Here is a 22780-nt window from a genome sequence, read left to right on the forward strand (position 1 = left end):
AATGGCATCAAGTTTATACTAGCTCCTAAATCGCAAAGACAGCTTGGGAATTCCATATTTCCCAAAGTACACGGAATGGTAAAGCATCCGAGATCTTTGAGTTTAGTAGGTAATTTGCTTGATACTATCGAACTACATTCTTCAGAAAGTGAAATGGATGAAATTCCTTCCCAACTAATCTTTTTTGAAATTAAATCTTTCAAGAATTTTCCATAATGATAATTTATATGCAAATTTTTAAGTTTGTCTAAAAATGATAAAAGTTGTTTATCATGGTCCTTATTTCGGACCCTGTGTGGAAAAGGTGGCTTTGGTACAAAAGGTTTTGGATTAGAGTCAATTGGCGTATCTTTTTGTTTTAATGTATCTTCTTTGGATTGTGGTGAATCATTTCCAGGTAAAGTTGAATTTCCGGGCATTTCCGGACCTAAGTAGTTTTTCCCCGAACGAAGAGTGATAGCCTTAACATGCTCTTTCGGATTTTCTTCCGTTTGGCTGGGAAGACTTCCCTCTTTGCGGGATGGAATTGATTTAGCAAGTTGTCCAATTTGAACCTCCAAATTATGGATGCTAGATGATTGGTTTTTGATAAGCTGATCGAATTTATTTTCGATCCGTTTAAAACCATCGTCTTGATTACTTACCTTTCCATTCATAGCATCTATAAATTTGTCGATTTTTGAAGATAAAGTGCTAATCGTATCTCTTGTTTGATTTTGATAATTATTTATACGATATTGATTAGCATTTGTATTATTATTATTATTACCATCTTTCCAGTTAAAGTTAGGATGATTTCTCCATCCAGGATTATAAGTATTAGAATAAGGATTAGTAGTTTGGTTTTGTCCTTGGACAAAATTTACCTGTTCTATCTCATTCATACCTTCGTAATCAATGTCTCTCTGGATCGGATCATTAGGATCGCATGGTGCCATAAATTTATCAATTTTGTACGATAAGGCAGAAAATTGGGCTTGTAACATTGCTACAGGATCAAGATTCATTACACCTTTAACTGATGATGTACATGAGGATGATGGTTTCGCCGTTGGTATATGTCCACGCTCTGCGGGCCACATACTGCTGTTGATTGCCATTTCCTCCAAAAGTTCTCTTGCTTGGGCGGACGTCTTCTTCATAAATAACCCTCCAGACATAGCATCTAATGAACCTCTAGTCGTAGGATTTAATCCATTATAGAATGTCTGCATTAAAAGTGCATCTGGCAATTGGTGGTGTGGGCATAAACGTTGAAGTTCTTTAAAACGTTCCCAAGCTTCATAAAGAGTTTCATTATCATTTTGTGTAAAAGATGTCAACTCTTTGATGACTCTTGCGGTTTTTGCTAAGGGAAAATATTTTTGTAAAAATGCTTGGGCTAATTGGTCCCAAGTTTCAAATGTTGCAGCAGGCATAGAAGTTAACCAAATTTTTGCCTTATCCTTCAAAGTGAAAGGAAAGAGGCGAAGTTTGATTGCTTCGGCTGTTACATCAGTAATTTTAAAAGTGTCACAAATTTCTAAGAAATTTGTCAAATGTGCATTAGGGTTTTCGTTAGGCAATCCGTAAAACGTTACGTTGTTTTGCAACATATTAAGCAAAGCAGGCTTAATTTCAAATTGATTTGCGTTTATACGGGGTCTAACTACACTATTAGTTACACCGGTCATTCCTGGCCTAGCATAATCCATAAGTGTCGGTGGATCGGCCATGATTTCTGGCTGGACTACTTTGGTTTTTAAGGGTGTTTTGTCTTTGTTTTTGTTATTTTTCTTGTTTTTCTTAAGTGTTCTTTCAATTTCTGGATCAAAAGGATCTGGTGGCGTGTCCGAATTTCGCGAACTGCGCATGAACTTGAAATTGTTACACGAGCCAAACTACCTTCAAAACAAAATTGAAAAAAAAATGTGTTATATAAACTGAAAAATAAATAAAATATAAAAATTGTATAAAAATAATGTATAAACCTATATTCGAAAATAAAATACAAAAAAAAAAAAAAAAAAATTTGTCAAAAATTTTGGCGTATCCCCGGCAACGGCGCCAAAAACTTGTTGAGCGATTTCCGCAAGTGCACGGTTTCGCTTGTAGTAATAAAAATATCGATCCCACAGGGATACGTTTTTTAACGAAAAACTTATTTTTGAATTATTAATTTCGAACTTGTTGGGTTTATTATTAAATATAAATGAAAAGTGAAAATTGGATTAATTGAATTTAGGAAATTTATTTGATTGAATTTGTGAACTTTGAGTATTTGAAAATGCTGGAATAAGATTATGTATTTAGAATAAATCGATTGTTAGAAAGATCTTCTGATTTTAAGGATGAATTTTACAAAACATGAACATTTAGAACTTATTAGAAAAATGAATGAATTTGTTCATTTGCATTAAGCAAAGAAAACAACTTAAACTTTGTATTATTATGATGATGAAATAAATGACGGAACCTCTAATTAATTGGCTTTGAACGCGACAAAACCCTTTCGGGATAGTTGCCCTTACTCAAATTAACACTCTTTCGAGATGATAATTTGCCTAAGTGTTCAACAAAGTTTCCTTGTAATGATTTTGAATTCAAGTGCATATTAATGAAAACACCAGCCTCACTTATATTGGATTGGTTACCATAAGTGCTGCATAACGATTTGTCGAATAGAACGGACTTTATTAGATGAAATATAAATTGATACAAGTTTACAGAGAATAAGGAGCATCGAGTTCTTCGAGGGCGTGCAAGTGAAGGGCTTGATCGGTTCCGCTTCCTTGGGTTTCCAAGGAGGTTGTCAAGCTCGGGGGCGAACACTTTACTCAATCTTCTCGCTGTAACTTCGTAATAGGGATTCGGTCGGCCACTACCATGATGCAAACTAAAACTGGAACAATGTCTAAACGCTACTGAGTTGTAATTAAACTATAAACAATATGTGTACCTCATCTTGTTTTGTACAGAATCTAATTTCTAACTCTCGAAATGTTTTTACTTAGAACTTCGACATAAGTTCTACGCTCTGATTTCTATATCTATATTATAGCATTTCATTACCCTTTTTCTCAACATCAACTCTTTATTTATAGATGTTGAAGGGTTGTGTTTGAAGTGATGTATCCGTTGGTTAAGAGTCGTGTCCGTTGTGAAAGGACGTCTTTATCCACTTGAACGAACGCGTTTCTTGGATTTTCAGCATGTGTTAAATGCTCTTGGTGAATTTCTGCACTTACCGAGGATAGTAATCCGCGGCCGTGAATGACGTAGCACTGAGCTGAGCGACGGACGAAGGGGAGAAAAGGTTATACCACGCGTGTCGCGGCCGCGGGTCTGGGATCCACTGTCGCGGCCCGGCAGGTTTTCTTACTTCTTGCTTTCGTTCGTGTCCTCGACTTGGCGCTTTCGATTTACGTCGTCTTTGACTCCTTTTGTAGGGCTTTTCTTCTGTTTTAGATCCTTTTTCGTTCCTATTTGGATTTTATCAAATATTCAAGTACCTTGCAAGAAAGAAAGATATTCGAAAGTAAAAGTAATCTAAACAGATATAAATAACACAAATTCGTAATAAAAAATGATGTAAATATTAATGATATTTTAGGTATATTTTGGGCTTAACATCAGCATTGGGGAAATTCACCAATTAACTCTTCTTGCTCTAGAGAAATTGTGTGAGCAACAACGCCTCTTCAGCAATATCATGTCCCAAAGGAATCTTGCTCAGAAATTTTGCAACAAATCTTACCTACATATCAAGTGCAAGGATAGCAAATGTGACTGTCGTCCCTCAAAGAAGAAACACTACAAGAAGTTCTCTAGATTCTCTAAATTCCCTAATTCATATCAAGGGTCTAGACGGCAGAAACGATTCAAGTTTTTCAAGAAAAATACCAACCGGAATAAGCGCGCTGATCGGTGTTACATTTGTGGTCAAAAGGGGCATTACGCTCGTAAATGTCCAAATCAGCCACAAAAGGCTCAAAAATTGGTCCAACAACTTTCCTACAGTCTTGAAGATGCAGATGTTGAATCCTTGTACTCAGGGCAAGATGAAGATTATACAGATTCTTCTTCTTTAGAAGATTCTGATGATGATTTCCCAGTTTCTGATGATTTGCTTCCCATCTATTCCCTACAATCATGCTCATCGGAGAGTCTCACTCCCACTTACCCCCTGGTAAATATTCATCTACTGTCGTCCAAATACGACAGACCCATTTCTGTTATTGGTCTTATGGATACTGGGGCTCAAAAGACGATGGTTAATCCATCAATTTTGCCTAATACCTCATGGGAAACCCACTATGAGTATTTCAAGGCTGCAAACGGCAAAGTATTTTCCACTACACTCAGATCCAAAAAACCCATTAGGATTCAGTTTTTCCCTAACAGTATCATTTGGGTCAAAGTCCTCGGGTCAGCACTTCCAGACAAAGACATCTTAGTTGGTTTTGATGTCTATCAGAAAGTTAAAGGGTTACAAATTCTCCCTGAAGGGATTCGTTACAAACGACAATTAAAATTGTAGACGTGCGTCCCTAAGATGTACTCCCTAGCTGAAGTCTCACCAGATTTTCAACAAATTACAAAACTTCTCTTGAAGTCATGTGCTGATTCCCACTCACAATTCTCGCATCCCTCACCACTTTGGAAAAATAAGGATTTCTTCATCAAATTTCCTTTCAAGCTTAATGAAGATGTCAATCCCACAAAGTCAACGCATCTGGGCCTGACACCTGTTGACCTTCTCTTGGCAAAAGAAGAATGTGCTCAATTGTTGCAACAAGGCTTGATAGAGCCAACCACATCTCCTTGGGCTTGTCAAGCATTTTATGTCGAGAAGCGGTCAGAAATAGTTCGTGCAAAGAAAAGGCTTGTGATTGACTACAAGCCCCTCAATGGCTTTCTAATAGATGACAAATTTCCCCTTCCGAGGATTAATTCCTTATTTGTCCATCTCAATGAAGCCCATATCTTTTCAAAATTTGATCTCAAAGCAGGTTTTTGGCAGCTTGGGATTCATCCAGAAGATCGTTACAAGACAGCATTTTGCATTCCTACAGCCCAATATCAATGGAGAGTTATGCCTTTTGGGCTAAAAACAGCCCCATCTCTGTTCCAAAATGCCATGATCAAGATTTTTGAGCCCATCCTTCGTAGTGCTCTTATCTACATTGATGATATCTTACTCTTCTCAAAAGACGTCCAAGCCCATAATAGTCTTTTGGCCCAATTCTAGCACATTGTAGATCAGCATGGCATAATGCTTTCTGAAAAGAATAGCATTATTGGACAGGACTCAGTGGAGTTTTTAGGCATGAGATTCCATGATGGCCAATATCAGCCTGGACCCCACATTTCTCAAGAATTATTGAGATTCCCTGATGAAAATCTTTCTGTAAAGCAAATTCAGCAATTCTTGGGAATCATCAATTACATCCGGGAATTCATCCCTCGTGTCTCTGAGCACACTAGCCAATTATCAAAGATGTTGAAAAAGAATGCCCCATCGTGGAGTCATGTCCAAACTAAAGCTATTCAGCAACTTAAAGTTGTGGCTCAAAATCCTCCAGCATTAAAGATACCTGGCACTGGAAAGCGTGTTTTACAAATAGACACTAGTGATGAACATTGGGGTGCATTGCTTATTGAATAAGTTGATGGAACTTCTCATTACTGTGGACATGCTAGTAGACAATTCAAAGCTGTAGAGCAACATTATCACACCACGATCAAAGAGATTCTTGCGGTAAAAAATGGTATAAAGAAATTTGAATTCCATCTCATCGGTCATCATTTCACTGTCAGAATGGATAATTCATCTTTTCCGAAAATCCTTGAATTCAAAAATAAGTCTCTCCCTAGCCAACAATTATTGAGACTTAAGGACTGGTTTGCAAAATATGACTTCCATGTGGAGCATATAAAAGGAAACCAGAACCTCATCCCAGACTTACTCTTCAGACCACAACCTTCACTTATTACCTCTATCACCTCCCTACCTATCATCTTCATGGCATCCTCTACTCCTAAGAATCATGTAGCCCTTCACCCCTTTCTTCCTAGAACTAATTTCAATGCCAAAACCCACATGTTTGTTCACTTTAAAGACTTCCTCACTGCAAGGAACCTCCCTAAACCTGATGAATTTTACCAGGATTGCCCTTTCCTTATCCTTTTCCGTCTGAAACCCACACAAGATCTTCTCTCTTTCGAATTATGGTGCATTTGGTGCTTAACGATTCTCTATTCTATTGCCATTGAAATACCAGTCTTGGAAATGTTCCATCACCTCCATGAAGAACAGCAATGTGATTCTCTATTATGGACTTTAATGGACTGGTATGCCCCCCTTTCGTGGTGGCGAAAGGAACTCCAGAAAATAATTGAAAGACTCAAGCTCTGGGATAGTGCAACGTCCCACTTATCAACTAGTGCAGTGTTTATCATCCACATGCCATACTTCCAAGATATGCAAGGGAAATTTTGGACTCAAAATGAAGCTTATGAGTGGAATACTTTTTTTACTCCAATACAGGAAACCAAAGGCAATGGAAAAATGGCACTAAAAAATTATCTTTGTTGTCTTAATGGTTATGATCTCAATGCTAACCAAATTCTTAGTACTACTCTGTACCTTGTCAAGCCAGTTAACATTCACTTAGTGTCAGCTCGGACTCCATTTATGACTTCACAACAACAACCAGAACCAGGACAAGCATCTTCTTCCAGATCAAGACCACCTCAAGTGCCACCTCAAGCAACTCAAGTACCACCTCAAGTGCCACCTCAAGCAACTCAAGTGCCACCTCAAGAACCTCAAGTTCCACCTCATTACTTCCAAGATTCCCAAGACCCCTATCCGGACCCACGCGAAAGGAGAGGACCATAGTATGAATCTCTGTATGGCGACATTGATTCAGACGATGAAGACTGGAGGAACTTTAATCTCTCTCTTAGTCATTATATAGAAGACATAAGTGTTACTTGTCCAAAAGTTGTGGTTTAAGAATTATGTTTGTGCTTTTCTTGTATTGTGATAATAATGTTGTGTAATGGTGTAAGAAAGATAAGATTCTATTCTTATCTTTCAAAAAGATAATGGTGTGGTGTGTGTTGTGTAAGCAAGATAAAATGTTATTCTTATCTTTTCTTTTTCATTGTCTTGTTCCTAAGGTTTTTCCTATATAAGGAAGCTTTGGCTCATTTGTAGGGTAAATTTCATCAATGGTGTACAACCTTTGCTCAATTTCACACTTTGGTGTACAACCTTCAATTTGTCTCATTAATATATACGACCTTATAGGTGACCTCCCACTTTAGTGTACAGTAGGTAAAAATGACCGGTCAACGCTTGGTCAACGTGCCACCTCAGCATTTTTTATTCAAGTCATTAGTTAAAGTGGGTCCCACAAATTAAAAATAATAATAATTTCATTCTTTTACTCTTTTACCCCTATCTTCCATATCTTCATCTTCTTCCCTCTATTCCTTTCTCTCTTTAAATTTCTCTCACTAATCTCTTTTTTCAAATTTGTTTCTCTCTCTACAATTATGAAACAACTAGAAAAAATGGCAGAAATTAGATTAATCTCCATGACCCTAATGAAAGCCTAAAAACAAATCAATAAAAAAATTAAGTTCAAATGATCTCAGGCTTCATCTTTTAGATTAAAAAAAAGGGTCTTTACTTTCCTGAACCAAACTCATCATCTCTAACCTTAATTCAACATCTCAAAACCTCACGTTCTTAAACTCAACAATTTTTTCTTCCCACTTGGAGAAAAGAGTTTTATTTCACCAAAGCTTAAAGCAAAAGCCAATTCAGAAGTCGCGTTATATCTTCGCTGCAATCAGTCCTAGCGAGCTGTGATTCGAAATCGAGGAGCTGAACCCGAGAAAGAAACAAAACTTATGTTGCTAATCGGTTTAAGAAGAAGATTGCAGCCAGAAATAACAGATGGATATTTTGGAAATGCAAATCTTCATGCGTCATAGAGAGAGAAAGGGAAACATAAAGAGAGAAGAGGACACCCAATTATTTTTGTATTTGTTAAATATTTAATTTCACTAATCAATTCAAACCCAACTTTAGATCTAGTCTTCTCCTATAATTATAATTACTTCCCCCATCTCCAAGAAGAAAAACAAAAAGGAGCAGCAAAATAAGAACCTAAATTCAACTCAGAGGCTTAAACAAGTTCACTTTTGGCTGAACTTGAAGAAAAAAGACACAAGATTTAATCACATTATATTGTTGTTCTTGGCTTGCTTTGGACGATTTTTATGATATTGATATTGTTATTCTTGTCCCCCCAAATCATTGAGAGAGATTAAAAGTTTTTTTTAGAGAGAGGAGCTAGAGAGGGAAAGGAAAAGAGGAAGAGATGGGTTGCAAGGAAGGGGATGAGGGTATTGTAGTAATTTCAAAATGAAGAAGGGTATTTTAGTAATTGTATAAGAAGTGGGTCCTATTTTTTTAAATGGAAAAATAAAAAAATGCTAAGGTGGCGCGTTGACCAAGCGTTGACCGGTCATTTTTACCTGCTATACACTAAAGTGGGAGGTCACCTATAAGGTCGTACATATTAATGAGACAAATTGAAGGTTGTACACCAAAGTGTGAAATGGAGCAAAAGTTGTACACCATAGATGAAATTTACCCCTCATTTGTAAGATCATCCTTTGTGTCCCATTGTAAAATACTCTTTGTGTAATAAAACTTATGGCTTTCTAAACCCTTCTCTCTTTCCAAAATACTTTCTTAATTTAGTTTAGTCATATCATATCTTAAGTAACTCCGCATGTGAGGGTCACTTGGTGACCTTTACAGCCGGTCCCAAGCCCGGACAAAGGAGGAGGGTTGCGGTAGGTTTGTGGCGGCCAGCGTAAAACTTAGCCACATCTTATGACATGAACCATAATATAAATATCGTTGGGGCGTTCCCTACTCAGCGACGCGCTGCACTTCCTAGACCCGGGTGTAGTGATAAATGTGCAAGGGTTGCTAGGTCGTCGCCCCGAAGCGGCGCGCCACCCCAGGACCCGGGGGTGGTGTCAAATATGCAAGGGTTGCGGGTAAATAAGCTAGTCCACGGTAATGGTAGGGGTAGGGGTAAGGGTAGTAGGTTACGCTTTGGGACATGGAACATAGGTTCTTTGACAGGAAGATTAGCTGAAATTGTAGATGTTATGAAGAGGAGGAGAATAAATATATTGTGCCTACAAGAAACCAAGTGGGTTGGAGCCAAGGCTAGAGAGATAGCTCCTTGGGGTTATAAGCTTTGGTACTCAGGAAAGGATAAGGGTAGAAATGGAGTAGGTATTCTTATTGATAGGGAGTATATTGATGATGTAGTAGCGGTGTCTAGGAAGAGCGATAGAATTATGAGTGTTAAGCTAGTGATAGGGGATGAGGTTGTGAATGTCATTAGTGCATATGCGCCACAAATAGGATTAGATGTGTCTATAAGACAAGCTTTTTGGGATGACTTAGAGGAAGTGGTGCAACAGGTTCATAGGGATGAAAAAATGGTACTGGGGGGTGATCTCAATGGACACGTGGGTTCTAGGCGAGATGGGTTTGAGAGTGTTCATGGAGGGTATGGTTTTGGAGATAAGAATGAAGCAGGAAATGATATTTTGGAATTCGCATCAGCCTATAACTTGAGTATCATGAACACATGGTTTATGAAGAGAACATCCCACTTAGTGACTTATCGGAGTGGCGGTAATGCGAGCCAAATTGACTTCTTCTTAGTAAGGAGTGCTTGGAGAAAGAGTTATATTGATTGTAAGGTGATCCCTGGTGAGAGTACGACAACCCAACATAGAGTAGTGGTGCTAGATTTTCGAAGTAGGAAATGTATAAGAAAACAAACACCACAAGTAGAGACTAAGATTAAGTGGTGGAAATTGCAAGGGGAGAATCAACAAAAATTTGTGGATGAGATGACCAAAAAAGATATTTGGACTTGCAATATGGATTCAGATATAGATTCGATATGGAATAAGATGGAGCATAGTATAAGGGAAGTAGCGAAGGAAGTTCTAGGGGAATCTAAAGGTAGCATGCCACCGGGTAAGGACACATCTTGGTGGACAGAAGAAGTACGACAAGCAGTAAAGAGTAAGAGAGAATCCTATAAACTATTGGGGAAATGTAGGAGTGATGAGAACTACGAAAAATACAAAGAGGCTAAAAGGGAAGTAAAGAAGGTCATACGAGATGCTAGAGCAAAGGTGAATCGGGATCTGTATACAAGATTGGATACGAAAGAAGGGGAAAGAGACATATATAGAATTGCTCGGATGAGAGATAGAAAGACGCGAGATCTCGGAAAAGTTAAATGTGTGAAGGACGTGGACCAGAAAGTCCTAGTTGGAGATAAGGATATCAAGGAACGATGGAGGTCCTATTTTGATGACTTATTTAATGGAGATCGCCAACAAGATGTTGGAGATATAAGTATCCATCACGATATGATAAATCATGAATGCATGCGGAGAATTCAAAACGGTGAAGTCAAAATGGCATTAAGTAAGATGAAGTTGAAGAAAGCAGTAGGACCTGATGGCATCCCTATTGAGATTTGTAGATGTTTGGGAGAAAGAGGAATCGAATGGTTGACGACGTTCTTCAACAAAATTTGGAGAAACAATAAGATGCCATCCGAATGGAGGAAAAGTACCTTAATCCCTTTGTATAAGAACAAAGGCGATGTCCAAGATTGTGCCAACTATCGGGGAATCAAATTAATGAGTCACACTATGAAACTTTGGGAGTGAGTGATCGAACAAAGGCTAAGGAGGACGGTGAAGATCTCGGAAAACCAGTTTGGCTTTATGCCGGGAAGATCAACTATGGAAGCCATCCATCTAATGAGACAATTAATGGAGCACTATCGAAATAAGAAGAAAGACTTGCATATGGTTTTCATTGACTTGGAGAAAGCATATGATAAGGTACCAAGGGAAGTACTTTGGTGGGCCTTGACAAGGAAAGGCATTTCGCGGAAATATATTGACATCATAAAGGACATGTATGAGGGAGTATGCACGAGTGTACGTACTAGTGTTGGGAAGACTGAAGAGTTTCCTATTACGATTGGAGTGCATCAAGGTTCCGCACTAAGCCCATTTCTTTTTGCCATCGTTATGGACGAACTAACAAGTTCACTTCAAGATGGTATACCATGGTGCATGCTGTTTGCAGATGATATTGTGTTGGTTGATGAGACGAAAGAAGGAGTGGAGAGGAAGTTGGAACTATGGAGACAAACTCTAGAATCTAGAGGCTTTAAGTTGAGTCGAAGTAAGACAGAATATTTGGAGTGTAAGTTTAGCGGCCGTAGGAGTAGGGAGGCAGGGACAATCACCCTAGATGGGAGAGTTGTTCAAGCCTCGGATTGCTTCCGGTATTTAGGATCTATTATCCAAACGGATGGAGAAGTAGATGGAGATGTTGCTCATAGGATTAAAGCTGGTTGGTCGAAGTGGAAGAGTGCTACGGGTTTCCTTTGTGATCCCGGCATGCCTAATAGATTGAAGGGAAAATTCTACTGGACGGCAATTAGACCAGCATTGTTATATGGTACGGAGTGTTGGGCAGTGAAACACTGCCACATCCATAAGATGTCGGTGGCGGAGATGCGTATGTTGAGATGGATGTGTGGTCATACGAGAAAGGACCGGGTGCGTAATGAAATAATTAGGACAAAAGTAGGGGTCACATCTATTGAGAATAAAATGAGAGGAAACCGACTAAGGTGGTTTGGTCATGTGAGACGTAGAGCGCTTGATGCGCCGGTTAGGAGAACCGAAGAGTGGCAAAGGTATGTAGTGGTGAGGGGTAGGGGAAGACCTAAGCAAACTTGGAGGAGGGTGATCGAGAGTGATATGAGTTTACTGGGAATTGAGGAAAATTTGGTAGTGGATAGGACGGAGCGAAGGGAGCGAATCTGTGTCGCTGACACGGCTTGATTTTCACGGTTTTATATGATGGTTCATGTTAGCGACCCCGAATCATTTCGGGACTAAGGCTTTGTTGTTGTTGTTGTTGTTGTTCTTGTATATCATATCTTAAGTAATGATTCTAGTTTCTGGTCTCCTTGCAATAAAAGAACCATGTCATGGCCATTAAGAGTGTAAGAGGCCTTCGTTTTGGTGTGAATTGCAGGAGCTCCCAGCCGATCATTGTCTTTTGAGCCCCAGTATCCATAAGACCAATAACAGAAATGGGTCTGTCATATTTGGACGGCAGTAGATGAATATTTACCAGGGGGTAAGTGGGAGTAAGACTCTCCGATGAGCATGATTGTAGGGAATAGATGGAAAGCAAATCATCAGAAACTGGAAAATCATCATCATGAACCCAACACGATATTAATGGACTTTTGCATAATTATTGTTAAAATCTTAATCCAAAAAAGCATAAAATATTTAAAAACATTACTATATCCTCCTATATTTTTTAATATCACCATTAACATACATAGATAATAAAATTACATACGACTCAAAACATAATACGAAATCAATACTAAGCCGATTAGATCGGCACAATTGTGCCAATAAATATTTCAGGTTAGATTAGAGTTGACTCATTTGATACTAATCCGATAATTGACACGACACGAACAATAATATGATAATTGTCACCCTTCTTTTAATCACAAATCACAAATCACTGTTTACTCAATCTAATAAAAGAAAACAATTTGCAATTTTTGTAATAGACTAATTAACTGACCATCCCCATGGCTTGGTAGTACTCTCAAAACTACAACAGATCTATATTCTCGGGCAACTCAAACAACCGACGCAGCTTTCCATCACACACAAGCCAGCCGGTTGAAGAATACTGACAATATCATCAGTTGCCCTAACATTTCTCTAAGCAAGTTTAGTGTTGTATAGATTGTGAATAAAAAACGCTGTTGGGACAGATTAAATCTGAGGGAAGTCATCTGCCAAAGAAAGTCTTGTTTATAACTTGGACAGGCAAAGCATAGGCAGGATCTATGGGTTTCACCCCTGGATATTCAAGAAGTGAAAGACCTGCATAAACAAACAAATAATTAATCAATAATACAATCTTAACACTAAATGCATGCACAAGGTTCAATATAAAGCCTAGGAAATCATTACAAATTGAATTATGTATAAGCATAATTTTGAAGCTGTACCCGAGACAGGCTCTCCTCATGAACTCGCTTACACTAATGCGTGTGCCTAAAATCAGGCACGAGGCACACAAAAGGGTTTGCCTTATAAATACTCAACTTCTATTGTCTTACTTTGATTTTTGAAATATAATACATCGATACCAATCATTTGTATTCAGAAAGCGTCTATACCATATAAAATCAAGAGAAGAAAATGGCAAAACTTAAGAGGGGGAAAACAAAGAAAAAGTTGAATCTATTAGATTATTAGTATTACTTATACAATGCCAGTAGGAGGAGTTATAATACCAAACAAATTACAGGTTAACATGTTACATCCACCTTTACTTCTAGTATTTAGAGAGGCAAAAACATCTCGTTTAACAGCCAATATTCCCCCTAGCACTTAAGATGAGCACAAAGGTATTTACTTTCAAGAAGTTTAGAGAACACAAAATTTAATGGTGATCAATTTGAATGCAACAACAAGGATTAAGAATATTGTTATGATTTTTGCCATTTAGTAGTAAGATCGTTTTTCAACTCCGGTTTTCAACCTCATTTTTATCTTTGTATTAAATTTAGAAAAAATAGAAGCTAGGTTTATACCTACGCTATGATTATTAACAATTGTATACAATAAGCTCAGCTGGCTTGTGCATCACTACTGTTAGGCATGCTCCTATGCCTCGCACCTAGGCCCTAAAACCCTTAGGCCATGTTTGGTTCATGGAATAGGGGGAATGGGACAACTATCCCATGTGAAATACCTATTCCAATGTTTAATTCAAACCGAAAGAATAAGTTTTGTAGGAATTGATACTACATTAGAGAAAAACGAAATTTCCCTAAGGTAAGCAGGGGTTCCAGCAATGCTCAGTAAATGGACAGCATCATTGGGTCATTAGGTCAAATGAAGCAATTGCAAATAAAGTTGGACACAAGTCGTAAAATGCACAAGTCAAATAAATCAATTGAAAGAAAAAGAAGTACCAGCTACTCCAAAATAGGTATGAAAAACATCAACTGCATCATCAGGTCTATCAGAAATTCCTCCTTTCTCTGTGTCCTGCATGCATGTTTGAATACATTTACCAACAACAACAACAACAACAACAAAGCCTTAGTCCCGAAATGATTCGGGGTCGGCTAACATGAACCATCATATAAAACCGTGAAAATCAAGTCGTGTCAGCGACACAGATTCGCTCCCTCCACTCCGTCCTATCCACTACCATATTTTCCTCAATTCCCAATAAACTCATATCACTCTCGATCACCCTCCTCCAAGTTTGCTTAGGTCTTCCCCTACCCCTCACCACTACATCCCTTTGCCACTCTTCGGTTCTCCTAACCGGCGCATCAAGCGCTCTACGTCTCACATGGCCAAACCACCTTAGTCGGTTTTCTCTCATTTTATTCTCAATAGATGTAACCCCTACTTTTGTCCTAATTATTTCATTACGCACCCGGTCCTTTCTCGTGTGACCACACATCCATCTCAACATACGCATCTCCGCCACCGACATCTTATGGATGTGGCAGTGTTTCACTGCCCAACACTCCGTACCATATAACAATGCTGGTCTAATTGCCTTCCGGTAGAATTTTCCCTTCAATCTATTAGGCATGCCGGGATCACAAAGGAAACCCGTAGCACTCTTCCACTTCGACCAACCAGCTTTAATCCTATGGGCAACATCTCCATCTACTTCTCCATCCGTTTGGATAATAGATCCTAAATACCGGAAGCAATCCGAGGCCTGAACAACTCTCCCATCTAGGGTGATTGTCCCTGCCTCCCTACTCCTACGGCCGCTAAACTTACACTCCAAATATTCTGTCTTACTTCGACTCAACTTAAAGCCTCTAGATTCTAGAGTTTGCCTCCATAGTTCCAACTTCATCTCCACTCCTTCTTTCGTCTCATCAACCAACACAATATCATCTGCAAACAGCATGCACCATGGTATACCATCTTGAAGTGAACTTGTTAGTTCATCCATAACGATGGCAAAAAGAAATGGGCTTAGTGCGGAACCTTGATGCACTCCAATCGTAATAGAAAACTCTTCAGTTTTCCCAACACTAGTACGTACACTCGTGCATACTCCCTCATACATGTCCTTTATGATGTCAATATATTTCCGCGAAATGCCTTTCCTTATCAAGGCCCACCAAAGTACTTCCCTTGGTACCTTATCATATGCTTTCTCCAAGTCAATGAAAACCATATGCAAGTCTTTCTTCTTATTTCGATAGTGCTCCATTAATTGTCTCATTAGATGGATGGCTTCCATAGTTGATCTTCCCGGCATAAAGCCAAACTGGTTTTCCGAGATCTTCACCGTCCTCCTTAGCCTTTGTTCAATCACTCGCTCCCAAAGTTTCATAGTGTGACTCATTAATTTGATTCCCCGATAGTTGGCACAATCTTGGACATCGCCTTTGTTCTTATACAAAGGGATTAAGGTACTTTTCCTCCATTCTGATGGCATCTTATTGTTTCTCCAAATTTTGTTGAAGAACGTCGTCAACCATTCGATTCCTCTTTCTCCCAAACATCTCCAAATCTCAATAGGGATGCCATCAGGTCCTACTGCTTTCTTCAACTTCATCTTACTTAATGCCATTTTGACTTCACCCTTTTGAATTCTCCGCAGGCATTCATGATTTATCATATCGTGATGGATACTTATATCTCCAACATCTTGTTGGCGATCTCCATTAAATAAGTCATCAAAATAGGACCTCCATCGTTCCTTGATATCCTTATCTCCAACTAGGACTTTCTGGTCCACATCCTTCACACATTTAACTTTTCCGAGATCTCGCGTCTTCCTATCTCTCATCCGAGCAATTCTATATATGTCTCTTTCCCCTTCTTTCGTATCCAATCTTGTATACAGATCCCGATTCACCTTTGCTCTAGCATCTCGTATGACCTTCTTTACTTCCCTTTTAGCCTCTTTGTATTTTTCGTAGTTCTCGTCACTCCTACATTTCCCCAATAGTTTATAGGATTCTCTCTTACTCTTTACTGCTTGTCGTACTTCTTCTGTCCACCAAGATGTGTCCTTACCCGGTGGCATGCTACCTTTAGATTCCCCTAGAACTTCCTTCGCTACTTCCCTTATACTATGCTCCATCTTATTCCATATTGAATCTATATCTGAATCCATATTGCAAGTCCAAATATCTTTTTTGGTCATCTCATCCACAAATTTTTGTTGATTCTCCCCTTGCAATTTCCACCACTTAATCTTAGTCTCTACTTGAGGTGTTTGTTTTCTTATACATTTCCTACTTCGAAAATCTAGCACCACTACTCTATGTTGGGTTGTCGTACTCTCACCAGGGATCACCTTACAATCAATATAACTCTTTCTCCAAGCACTCCTTACTAAGAAGAAGTCAATTTGGCTCGCATTACCGCCACTCCGATAAGTCACTAAGTGGGATGTTCTCTTCATAAACCATGTGTTCATGATACTCAAGTCATAGGCTGATGCGAATTCCAAAATATCATTTCCTGCTTCATTCTTATCTCCAAAACCATACCCTCCATGAACACTCTCAAACCCATCTCGCCTAGAACCCACGTGTCCATTGAGATCACCCCCTAGTACCAAAAAAATAAAATTGAAAAGGGTCTTTTCACATCTTAAGATTTAAAGTGCAAATACAGCCATAGGTTCTCTAGTTCATAACATAAAGATAACACTAACCTGACAGTTTAAGATAAACTTAATAAGCTTTTCCTTGTTAATCCAATGAACTCTGTCAATAATTATCAAGCTAGAAAGAACCCACCAAGAGTAGCAAACCTGAAATCACACAACACCTAATCATAATTGGAATATCTATAAATAAACTTAGAGGAAGTATCTTATTTTTGAGAGAAAAACCAACATCAGGAAGCTTTTCAGGGCGACCATTAAGACCTCCAGATTTGACTTGCCGCTCACATAACCACCATCCAAGAAGGTCCTTGTCAACATGATGGAGAGACCCCGTAATAGCAAGAGCACCCACACAGCAGAAAACTGCAAATCACCAGGAGCACAGCAAACTTTTTAACAGATTTTCTCCTTCAATAACCAATCAGCAACTTCAGTACGGTACAAATTCATTAACTGAAGAATTAGAATTCAATTATGCATGAAAAGAGAAACTCATATGGTTTATAATGGAATGTCAAGGAGTAGTACAACTATGAAGAAGATTCATACAGATATTCTTCAATATGAAGAGATTCTTTCACATTCAAGAGCATCTATGTGAATCTCCTTCATTGTTCTGCTTGTGTCATTACATGGTTGACCGGATATTAAAAAGGAAGAAATATTAGCTTCCATCACAAGGTAACAGAAAAATTTCAGAGTTTCTAGCAAGGAGTTAAAATCTAAGGTATTACTTACTCAAAAACATGAAAAAGTGTTGCCATTATATTGAAAATATAAGGAATTCATTCCTTTTTGTAAATGAAAGTAAATTATTTAGTTAATATGTGATCTGAAACTGGTCCAAAAACTATCTTATTATATGGCATTATCTTTCTGGTGAAATCAATGGCAGCCAGTAAATTGTCCTGTAGATATTTTCTACTTAATTTTCCTCTGCGGGAAGATTTCAACATGTTCTATTTAGTTATTATAAAATAGCAATCAGCCACCATCTTCAAAGACTTTTCAAGATTTATCAGCAATATTTTTCATAAATAGTGTTCCTTTATATTCTAAATAATTAATCCATACATATAAACACCCATCTGATTAAGGCCATGTTTATTTTTTATAGCTGATAAAATTTTAAGAAATTATCTCCCCCAACTCATCGAAACCTTTCCATATGTCGAAGCATATTAAAACTGATGATAGACCAATCCCACACTGGACTAGATCATGATTTATGCTCATGAGCTCCAGATTTGCACTTTGAGATAAGATCCCTCAAGGGGAAGAATTGCTACAATTAGAGCAAAGATATTTATGTATCACAGGAGTGCCAACTATGGAGAGAACAAAAACTTGAACCCCATGAAAAAAAAATTCAGATGAGAATGAAAAAATGAATCCAGGCTACCATACCAATTCTAGATAGATTTTCAGCCATCACAAGAATAATGCAGCATACGAGTCAAAACTTTGTGAAGGGTCTACACAAGAACGAATCACAATTTAAGAAAGAATTTTAATATATAAACAGGAACTTGGAAACATACTCTGTCCAGCATGAGACTCCCCACCAGGAGTGCATCCAAATCCACCATCCATATTTTTGCAACGTAAAATGTAGTTCACAGCTTTTTCCACGTTTATTTTGTCCAAGCGATGCAATAAAGAGAGACAGCATATAGCAATGTAAGAGAACCTGCAAATGAAAAACAAATTGGTTAGTTAAGAAAATAACTTTATGATTAACATTTCCAAAACCAAGCATAATATATTACATATCACTTAATATTCAAAAGAACACCTTGTATCCACTTCACCCCATTCATCTCCGGAAAAGGATCCATCTTCATTCTGCAGCCCAGCAACATCTGACTAAATAACTAAGGAAAACAAGCAATCTCAATTATATTTGCATCTTCATTTAGTTTATCGATTACATATACAGATCAAACTCATGGAGTCAATCCATGTCTGAACCTATTTTTGGCTCCATCTTTCAGCTATCAGAATTAGAGAGCATAAATTACACATATATAAAGCAACTTAAGTTGGACTTCTAAAAGTGAAAACTAGAATGCGGAATTGTTATCACTAAAATTTGTGATAATAATTAATCATCTCATGCATAAGATATAAACTTGCAAATGACCCATAATGGTTGTCAGTGTCACAATTTAGAACTAAAAACACAAGGCAGGAAGGATACAGTTTGACACTTTCTCAGCATCAAGAGCATTTAGCCTGTCGAAAAGAACCATAATTTGGACGGCACTCAGCGTGTACAATATATGGGGATCATGTCCAATATTACCAGAAAAACCACCTAATCACAAAGTGTGTAGTCAATATTCTAACTATATTTAATAGATCATTGTGCATGTATTATCTCCACAACTAGTTTTCCAACAAAAAATACATAAATGCAAGCAAATAAATCAAAGAAGGGGAAAATGCTTTAAATACCAGATTGATGTTGGCATTGCACAATCCATTCAATTACTTCATTTGAATCAACTGCGTCAAGCTTTCCCAGAAGATCTAGAGTGGTCAATCCCCAGTATGCTCCATTCATTCTCAAGTGTTCCATCACCACAGATTCAATACTATCCTTGTTCTTTGATTACACAATAAAGTGAGTGGCAATTAGACGAGTCAGTCAAAGCAAGTCAATTAAAAATAAAATGAAAGAAATAGTGTACCTTTTCAATAGATAAAATGTATTTAACATGATTATCGACTGCTAGCTCCAGAGGGCGAGCCTTGGCGCAACGGTAAAACGTTGTTGCCGTGTGACCAGAGGTCACGGGTTCGAGTCTTAGGAGCGGCCTCTTGCCAATTAAATTGGCAAGGGAAGGCTTGCCCCCAATACACCCTTGTGGTGGGACCCCTCCCCGGACCCTCGCTCAGCGGGGACGCGTAATGCGACCGGGCCGCCCTTTATCGACTGCTAGCTCCCCCATCTGCCATAATTATACTTTTCAATTTTAGATCTTTAAAGTTGCAGACGCTACAAACATAAATTCGCAGGATTGGAATATTACATGCAATTAAGCAGAGCAGTGAAAGTAAATTAAGGAAGCCAAAAAAAAAAAAAAATGTTTCCATCACCAGGGACGGATCCAGGATTTATATATAGTGGGGACAAACTAACAATTGCTTCAAACTTTTGTCAAATTACTAAAGGGATAAGGTGTAAAAATACCCATAACTTTTACCACAATAAGCAATTTTAGCCCTAACATCTAAAATGATGCAATTTTACTCCTAAAGTTGGCAGCAAAGAGCAATTTTACCATTGACAAATCGGGTAAATATCACACATTATTGTAAAACACAAATTTTTTATTTCTTATTATGTACCAATTGCATATCAGTTCGTTTTAAAAAAAATCATATTTTCTGTGATTTAATAATATAGTAGAATTGGAGGTTAATATTTATTAATTCGGCGAAATATTTTGAATTTTTTTTTGTCCAATTCGTAAAATAGACAGTATATATTTTAATTTTTTTTTAACTTTTTTTCACGTTTAATCTTATGTTTTTGCTAAGATGACAAGATTCATAACCGAGAAGACAGTGTGATGAATTATTTCTAAAATTGACCCAAACTTGACAACGTCAGGGATAAAATTGCTTTTGGCTGTCAACGTTAGAGGTTAAATTGCATCATTTCAGACGTTAGGGGTAAAATTGTTCTTGTCTTTTGCACCTTATCCCATTACTAAATGTTAGATTGCTTCAAAGTACCAAACAATTGCTCATGTCTCTAAACATTATAGGTATTTTTGTACTAAATTATAATAACCAGCAAATAAGCAAACACCAAAATTACAGAAAAAACACAAGTTCATAAGAATTACACCTTTTTGCAAACAATAGTTCATGAACAAGCAAAATAATTCATAACCCAAACCATATTTCATAAACCACCAGCAAACCATGAAAACATAATTCATCAGCAAGCCATAATTTATAACCCAAGTTAAAATTCATCAGCAAACCATAATTCACCAGCAAACAATAAGAAGTGTTCGAAATTTGTAATTCATCAGCAAGCAAAATAATTCATAACCCAAACCATAAAAAGCAATGAAAAAGTCGTTCAATTCAACCTTCGTTTTGTTCCTACTGGTTCGAGATTTGTAAAAAATTTGTTCTTGAAGTTCAAATTGAAGGAGGGAGAGACAAACGGGCAAACGATGACGACGGCAGAGAGTGGGAGAGAAGAGCAGATTAAGAGTTTGGGTTGGGGAATTTGAAATTGAGGGAGAGATTGAGAGGTTAGGAGTAGGGGTGAACTCGAGCCGAACCGAGACCGAACAGGGGCAGGCTCGGCTCGGCTCGAGACATGTTGAGATCCGGCTCGGCTCGAGCTCAAAGCTCGTCGAGCTTGGCACTTTAGAGCTCAGCTCGAGCTCGATATGGGTTCGGCTCGAGCTCGAAGCTCGTCGACGAGCGGCTCGAGCTCGTCGAGCGGCTTTAGCTCGAAGCTCGTCAAGCAAAAAACAAACCTGTCATGGTAGAGAGAGAGCCTTCTTCCTAGATCGACGGCAAGGAGAGAGAGCTGATATTGGTTGCCGGCAGCAGAGAGATAAAGCTGAGATTGGGTGGCTGTATGCAGTGGCGGACCCGGATGACCCAGGGCTAAAATATATCAGCAAAAAAAAATCAAAACGTCAAAAAAAAATTCGAAACGTCTTTTAGTTATGAATTTGTCCATTCTGAAAAGACCAATATGCAAGTGATAGCAATTCAACTAACAACAATTTCAATCCCAATTCAACTAAATACATACAGTAATTCAAATAACAGCAATTTCAATCCCAATTCAAATAAATACAAACAGTAATTAAACTAACAGCAATTCAAATGAGAGTAATTTCAACTAATAGAAATTTCAATCCCAATCAATTCAATCCCAATTTCAATAGGAATTTGGTAAAAAAAAACTCCATCACTGAAAAGCTTCACTGTAAGGAGTGAAGGAGTCCTTACAAAATTGTATTAAGCAAGCATTCAATCAATCAAAGAGCAAGGTTAATATATTTCTAATCCATTCATACATATATACATATCATTATTCTATCACTACTCTTCCTTTTTTTTAAATCTCATTTCATCATATAAATCAACCAAAAACGCAGTAAAACCAAAAACGCAGCAAAGCCATCCAATAATTACAACCAAAAATCAAGCCAACACACAGTGAACAAACTCATAGGTGCATCTCAAACCAAACAAATATAGGCATCTCAACAAAGGCACAAAAAAGATAAGCGAAAATCACCTGCGTTTTTTTCCCTCTGCGTTTTGCGTTTTGTGCAGTGCAGCGACTGAACTGAACGGTGGCCGGCGGTAGAGACTAGCAAGCAAGCAGCGACTGACTGACTGGTGGCCGGCGGTGGAGACTGGCTGCTCCTCTCCTCTTGTCTTGTGCGATTCCCTTGAGTTGAGCCGGCGGTGTGCGATATCGTCTACGTTCGTTGCTCTCCTCTTCTGAATTAGGGATTTAGGTAGGGGTGGCAATGGGGCGGGGAAAACCGAAAACCGTGGGGATCCGAACCCATGGTCGGGAAAAACCGAAAATTTTGGGTGTGGGGCTGGGGGCGGGGGAAATTTTAGCCCCGAACATTAAAATTGGGCGGGGATGGGTATTACTATCTCCGAACTTCGGAGATCCGCAAACCGCCCTCGAAAAACCGACCGTAAAATCCCCGCAAAATCCTCGTACAATAAAATAAAATATTATATATATCTAAGATAATTAGTATTTAAATGTGATTAAAAAATAATCAGCATTGTGATACGTTAACTAATACTATTATCTACATACAACAATTTAATTTTATTTTATTGGTGCTCTTGGTATATCAATTTTGGATTATTGCTACTCTTGGTATATATCATATGTATTTAGATGTATCAGTACTGAATATTGAGTTT

General features: G+C 38.1%; 1 protein-coding gene and 1 non-coding gene across 6 annotated transcripts; one reads left to right on the plus strand and one right to left on the minus strand.

The window, feature by feature from the left end:
• The first annotated feature begins 1230 nt into the window (after positions 1-1230).
• LOC136221024 (small nucleolar RNA R71) lies at positions 1231-1337 on the plus strand. The gene has a single exon (XR_010684817.1). It is a non-coding gene; the product is annotated as a small nucleolar RNA R71 (small nucleolar RNA).
• An 11186-nt stretch (positions 1338-12523) lies between these two features.
• On the minus strand, positions 12524-22353 carry LOC136219362 (geranylgeranyl transferase type-2 subunit beta 1-like). Of its 5 annotated transcripts, XM_066006745.1 has the most exons (11): positions 22125-22351; positions 21349-21481; positions 19534-19794; positions 19298-19448; positions 19041-19157; positions 18636-18702; positions 18382-18530; positions 17070-17203; positions 16886-16984; positions 14151-14226; positions 12524-13050 (listed from the first exon to the last, which is right to left on the minus strand). In XM_066006745.1, exons 4-11 carry the CDS (start codon positions 19419-19421, stop codon positions 12956-12958), a joined length of 861 nt encoding a protein of 286 aa, XP_065862817.1. In that variant the 5' UTR covers positions 19422-19448; positions 19534-19794; positions 21349-21481; positions 22125-22351; the 3' UTR covers positions 12524-12955. The 5 variants fall into 5 exon arrangements, with proteins under 5 accessions (XP_065862817.1, XP_065862820.1, XP_065862818.1 ...); XM_066006748.1 differs by lacking the exon at positions 14151-14226 and having other exon boundaries at positions 22125-22352; XM_066006746.1 differs by lacking the exon at positions 21349-21481.
• Positions 22354-22780: the final 427 nt, after the last annotated feature.

Source organism: Euphorbia lathyris, chromosome 2 (genome assembly GCF_963576675.1).
Source record: "Euphorbia lathyris chromosome 2, ddEupLath1.1, whole genome shotgun sequence".
Lineage (NCBI taxonomy): Eukaryota > Viridiplantae > Streptophyta > Magnoliopsida > Malpighiales > Euphorbiaceae > Euphorbia > Euphorbia lathyris.

What these genes read in the sequence shown, in the direction of transcription:
- LOC136219362 (XM_066006746.1), bottom strand. Translation starts at nt 19,421, where the DNA reads ATGGAACACTTGAGAATGAATGGAGCATACTGGGGATTGACCACTCTA. An exon ending in GCCCTGAAAAGCTTCCTGAT is followed by an intron (nt 16,985 to 17,069) that starts GTTGGTTTTTCT and finishes GTGTGATTTCAG; the next exon opens with GTTTGCTACTCTTGGTGGGT. An exon ending in AGTTTATCTTAAACTGTCAG is followed by an intron (nt 14,227 to 16,885) that starts GTTAGTGTTATC and finishes ACATGCATGCAG; the next exon opens with GACACAGAGAAAGGAGGAAT.